Source organism: Acyrthosiphon pisum, chromosome A3, assembly GCF_005508785.2.
Source record: "Acyrthosiphon pisum isolate AL4f chromosome A3, pea_aphid_22Mar2018_4r6ur, whole genome shotgun sequence".
In the NCBI taxonomy this organism is placed as follows: Eukaryota; Metazoa; Arthropoda; class Insecta; order Hemiptera; family Aphididae; genus Acyrthosiphon; species Acyrthosiphon pisum.
In genome coordinates this window covers 9768191-9774493 of record NC_042496.1, presented here as the reverse complement: position 1 = coordinate 9774493, position 6303 = coordinate 9768191, and the positions used below count along the sequence as shown (strand labels likewise).

The following is a 6303-nucleotide window of genomic DNA, read 5'->3' as shown; positions in this document are numbered from 1 at the left end:
AACGACTAATATATAATAATATGTTGTACCTATAAACGTAATTTTAAAATTAATGTTAATACTTGCTTTCCCAAACATTTTCTACATTTTGTTTTAAGCTTATTCAATATTATCAAAGTAAGGCTTTAGCCCCCCAAATCACAAACACTATTTGTGCCTATATAATAGTATAGTGTATAGCACCAAAACTGACGCTCATATTTACTCTACAGGGTGTGTCCGAAAATACAAGCTTACGATTAGATTTAATGTAATATAATTATTTGGTGAATATTTTTTACGCGCCACTTTTAAATTTCATTGCACTCACATCACTTTTAGACGTTGTTGTACTACACACACAATTTTAGGACCTATAGTGAAGGATTGAAAGTTGAACACAAGATTCTTCATCATAATTCAGAAGTATTACATACCTACTCTAACTCAGTGGTCTTCAACCTTTTTGGACTCGTGACCCACTTTCTTAGGCCCACATTTTTCGCGACCCACATAAACTTTGTAGAAAAACAAAAACAAAGCTAAAATTGCTTAAAGCCTTATATAGTAGTAGGTACTACCTATTATAACTGAATAAACTGAATATACTTTGATTTGATATCCATTATATTATAGAAAATAGATTATGTAAACTGTATTTTAGTTTAATTTCGTCTATTAAACTTATTTTTTATTTTAAAAAGAAGACGTATCGCGACCAAACCGGTCGAAGACTACTGCTCTAACTTATAGTAAAATACCTACCTAGGACCTTATATATATATATATATATATAAACACAATAATAAATTGTTAATGGACATCGTAAGTTAAAATTTGAATGTAATTAGATATATTAAATAGGCAATTACATTTTAAATGCAATGTTTTCTTTAAAATGTAAATAGCTATGTAATTCAATCCACCGAATTACAAAAAATATACTTACTTTATTAGTTTATTGCAATATAAATAATAAACATAATATATATATCATAAAAAATACTATTATTTATTATTTTTAACTAATAGATATAGTCTGACAGACCATAATTGCTCAATATCGTTTTTCGTATCTATAAGTACATAATTTATGCAATGAATTCAAATTTAACACACACCTACATTACGTACGTGGCTTTCTCGACGACAGAGGCTTAATTATGATGGGTATGGGGAGATAGATCCCCGCATGGCTTTTTTATTTACAAATGACGAATTTTAATTCATCTGTTGTAGAAAATTTAACGATTTCTTTTTTCCTATCTCCTACCAACCTATTTACCTATAATCTAAATGCAAAAATTGTATTTTTTAATATTCCATACATGAAACATTTTTAAAATAATTTTGACTCATTTTGAGTTATTTATTGATATTTTCAATTTCCAATATTTTTAGTTTTTTTTCTCGTAATTCCCAATAAAAAATTTTTCATTGGGTTGAACACACGAAATGCTTGAAAATTAAATACAACTTATAAGGTTCTTCGAATTTGTTAAAATAGCAGTTGATAAATATTAAGCTATTAAAGGATAGGAAATGTAAAAGAAGGATCCTCATAAATAGTTAACACTGTAACCAAAAAATCTAAGAATATATAAATACAGTTCTTTTTAACAGATATCTTAAGTTAAAATTTGGACGAAATTACATATTTAAATGAAGAAAAACTATTATTTTGTCGTAATTTAAAAATATTATTCGTGGGTAGGTATGTCAGTAGGTACCTACTTGAAACTTTTAGAGTAGATATATTATTATATTTTATACACACGCAATGACATTTTTAAATTCAATTTTTTCGGCAAATTTGCCGATCGTTATTGTGATTACTGATGGGTATTTACTACAAATGTACGATCAAAGATATATTTTAATCATGGTAGGTATTTAATAATTAGTAGAAAGCAAGTAGCGATTTCACGAAATTTTACTTTCCTAAGTGCTCCAACGCCCGCACTCGTCAAAGAATATAATACATTATTATAGTATATCAGATATCTAATACACTTGAGAGTTGAGTATGGAGAGCTCTATTTATCAAAGCTCTCCAATAGTCTAATGTGTACTGTATACAAACGTGAGAACTCGAACGGTTTTTTTTATTATACGTAGGTAGGTAGGTATTGACAGCATGCGTTTATGTTTTCTTTGACTGAGTAGGGAATAGTTGTAGCGCAACAGGTGTTTTATATTTACCGTAATCAAAAACACGCATGTGTGTCTGTTATCTACGTAAATTTACTGTCCGCGGCGGCGGGTATCACAAAACGATATACGTAGTACGTACTATGGAAATTGTTTTTATTCGTTTTATTGCCTATTAGGATAATATATTATAATAATCATAATACCACCTATGTAATGTTTTTGAGAAACGTTTTTGCCGTACGGCGAACGTGCGTAACGAGTTCAAACACGTTTAATCGTCGGGCATGAACGCTGCGCAAGCCTACCAGCCTAGACGCCCAGTCATTAGTCAGTTTATCAGCTATTTTGTAGTAGAATATTATGTGTGTTGACTGTTGATGTATAGTACGACGAGCAACAATGTAATAATATGTAATACTTAACGTGACAGCTGCCGTCCATACCGCTTTTTTTCCTTTTTTGTTTTTACCCCATACTGTTTGCGTGACATGATTGACGTGGTTTAGAATAATAAATAAAAATACGGTTTATACTCGTAATTATGTTGTCCCAAACGACAAACGCCATCAAGGAGACCATACATTCGGGACATTTTATGGTTTCAAGTTTTGAGGCCGAAGCCCAGGACGACGAGTATCAAGTGGCCGTGCCTGTGTCGGAAGAAATACTGACGCGGGCTGACATCAACAATTCAAAAACTTCATTAAATAATCTTTTCCAATGCATGTCCGTCGCTTACAGGTAAATTATACTTCGTGAACTTAACAAGTAGGTAGTTAAATATGCAGTACTTGGGGGGGGGCATGTAGGGGCAGTTTCCACCCTGATAAAATATTGAGATGGCAAACTTATCATTTTAAATGGGTCAGTAAATTGTGATTATATTTTGCCCCCCCCCCCCTCCACAATTAGAGATAGTGCCGCCTATGGGTAGGTAATATTTATTTAAACACTTGTCTTATTCTGTTGCACAATTATAGTATGTATCCTATAGAATAATCATCAAAACAATTTTAAAAAGATTCCTAATTTGTTTTAATACAACATTAAACACAAATTATATATTTATTATTATAAAAAGAACTACAAAATCAAACTTATTAGGTATATGGTAGGTATGTTTTATTATTATTGTTATACCCACCCAATAATCCAAATAGTGTGTACTAAGTCTATATACCTACACCATAAGAACATATTGTATGAAAAGTATATAAAAGCTTTTTATTAGATCTACCTATATTTTATCAATATCATACCTATGTTTAAAATTTGTTTATTATATACATATTTTGATAAATTTAATTTTAATAGGTAACTGTTTTCCTATTTAAAAAACATATAGCTATTATAATATCTAAAATAGTAAGTAATTTATTTGATAGTATGATGAAATTAATATTTTAACAACTTTAAAATTGTAATTTTTAAATAAGTTATGAGTACCTACCTATTTATTTTTAAATTTACAATTTGTGGGGTTCTAGATAAAATTTGATATTAGATTAATTCAACAAACAGTGTGACATTAGAATAATAGTATAATATTAATAACTATATGATAAACATTCCTTAATATTTAGTCTGTGGACTAGTATAATTAATTTTTTTTTTTTGTGATTATTTATCTACACATTTTTATTTGCCATGTTTCCGCAAGTTGTAAAGATGACCTTCAGGTTCCACATTCGAACAGAAATTATACTTTAATATAGATGGTGATATTAAGATGATTATGATATTTATGATATTTAGGTATGATGATGTTCAATAAAAAAAAACCTTTTAAATTATGAATTACTTTATATTTTGATCAAACATAGTGTACATTGCACAGTAGGTATATAATATTATTTTTATGGTTCAAAGTTCTTTAAATTAGGTTGGAAAATATATATATAATTTACTCAGTGCTTTAATTTTGTACAAAGAAAAAATGGTTTTTGTTATATCAAGGTATATCACTTTAATCATTATTATGCTATATATAATATTGATTATAAATTAATTAAGTTTTGTAATTTTGTTACGACTACTATATCATTAGGTACTATTGACCAGCTATCGATATAACCTACTTACCTTTTAGATATAACATACCAAACAAATTTGTATTTTATTTATTTTAAATCTAACTCATATCAATAAAAATGTATCATTAAATTAAACTTAATTGTGATTAAAAATAAGTATATTAAATGTATTTGGTACATTATTTTTAATGATTTAAGTATCTTCTTAATTTTTTATAAAATTATCCTTTACAGTATTATCAATTAATTCTAGAAATGAGTGATCTATATACTTTGTATTTTTAAAATATATTTATTAATATTTAAGTCTTAAAAATTATAATCCATTTTAAATTTGTTTTAATTCAATTTTTTTCTTGATAATATTAAATCATTTAAAATAAACAGGGGTAATTTCTGATTGATATTTATTGAGCTGAATATTTTAACCATTAATTAATGATGCGTTTAACTGGTTATTTTGATATACTGTACTGAAAGCATTTCAATTTTGATTTTTGCATTTTAGACACAAACTAACTTCTCCTAAATGGAATCGTTTCAAAGGAGTTCGTTTAAGGTGGAAAGACAAAATTCGGTTAAACAACTTAATATGGAGGTGTTGGCATATGCAATGTGAGTTATTTTTGAGATTACATGTTTTTGTTGAGATTTATCACAATTATTACAATTTAAATGACGGTTAAACATTTTCTTATCTTGCTCTCAATGACTGATTATAAAGGTCTTAACATTTGACATTGTAGTCTTAGACAAACTCTTTATTATGTTAAACCTTGGTAAATATAAAATAGTAAAATCTGATACACCAGTACACCACACAATATTATAATATTCTAGTAGTCATATTTACTACATATTTAGTAATCTGAATGTCTGTAATATAAATTAATTAAAACATATTAAATCAATAAAATTATTTACTTGCGCTCACAATAAAAGTAAAAAATATTAATTTTAATCAATAAATATTATACATCATATCTGTATTATAATGTATTTTACATTAAATACAATACTTTGTTTAAAACAATTTAATATACCATATTTTAAGTTAAGAAGATAAAACTTTTATATGTACTGGATGAATCGAGTTCATTATGTCATAAGACTAGAGTAACATTATTTAAAAACTATACATTTTAGCTGGAAATATTAAACAATAAAACGGTCCAATGTGTGTTCCTTTATATTATTCAATTTAATTGATTTTAAAAATTTGTTTATTAAGTTTAATTTATAATTTAGTTATAAAAATATATATATTAATTATTATTTAAGATTTTAGTGCATCAAGAATATTTTACTGAGATATTAAGGTTATTTACACATTTAAGAATACCGGTTTCTTGTTTTAGCTAAAATAGGTCAAACATTTTCTTTTCCTAATATTTATGAATCTGGCCATACCTATAACCTATATTCTATATTAAACATTTAAAAATCAATTAGTTAAGTTATTTACAAAACTTTTTTCAGTATAAAATATTGACTAATAATGAAAATACAAAATACGATTATTTGTTGACAATCAGTACAATAAGTATTAATTTTTAATATAGTATTTAAATATTGACATGTAGTATATAATAAACTGTTTATTATGATTTATAATAATATTATCATGAACTAATATTTGTATATTGGCGATTGAAAGCTTATCAATTATCAGGCCAGTGAGGGGTTGGATCTCTAACGGGAAACATGTAAAATAACATATAAATGATACACAGCGTCCTCGTTACATCTTATCAATTTGAATCGCCAATCCCTAAGTGGTCAATTTATTGAGAATATTTTTAAACACAAAATTTTATGATTATTGTTATTTATTGGACAAAAATTGTATCAAAATATTGTTTGGTGATAACTAAGACTCGGATCATGATGATCTAAATATATACAGCATGTCCCAGAAGTCCCATATCACCTTTAGTATCTCCGTGGAAAATCAATATATTTAAATGCAGTTTTTTTACAGTCATAAGTATGGAAATTCTGATTAAATAACATAACATTCATTTTTTTTTTTAAATTCAAAAAATGTTCAAAAAATTTTTTTATGCAAATAAGTTTATTAAATTTCCAAGATAGCCATTTTGTTGATTATATTTTTAAAAGAGTTCAAAAAAAAAAT

At 26.5% G+C, this 6303-nt stretch overlaps 1 protein-coding gene across 4 annotated transcripts in view; it reads left to right on the top strand.

The window, feature by feature from the left end:
• Positions 1-2259: 2259 nt before the first annotated feature.
• Positions 2260-6303, top strand: part of LOC100168071 (carbohydrate-responsive element-binding protein) — a 25455-nt gene continuing 21411 nt past the window's right edge. Inside the window, exons 1-2 of one of the 4 annotated variants that reach the window (XM_008184309.3) lie at positions 2260-2874; positions 4675-4781. In XM_008184309.3, coding sequence (XP_008182531.1) covers positions 2675-2874; positions 4675-4781 — 307 coding nt within the window. In that variant the 5' untranslated portion in view covers positions 2260-2674. The remainder of the gene's footprint in view (positions 2875-4674; positions 4782-6303) is intronic. The other 3 variants (XM_001950196.5, XM_029491598.1, XM_008184310.3) reach the window with 3 other exon arrangements.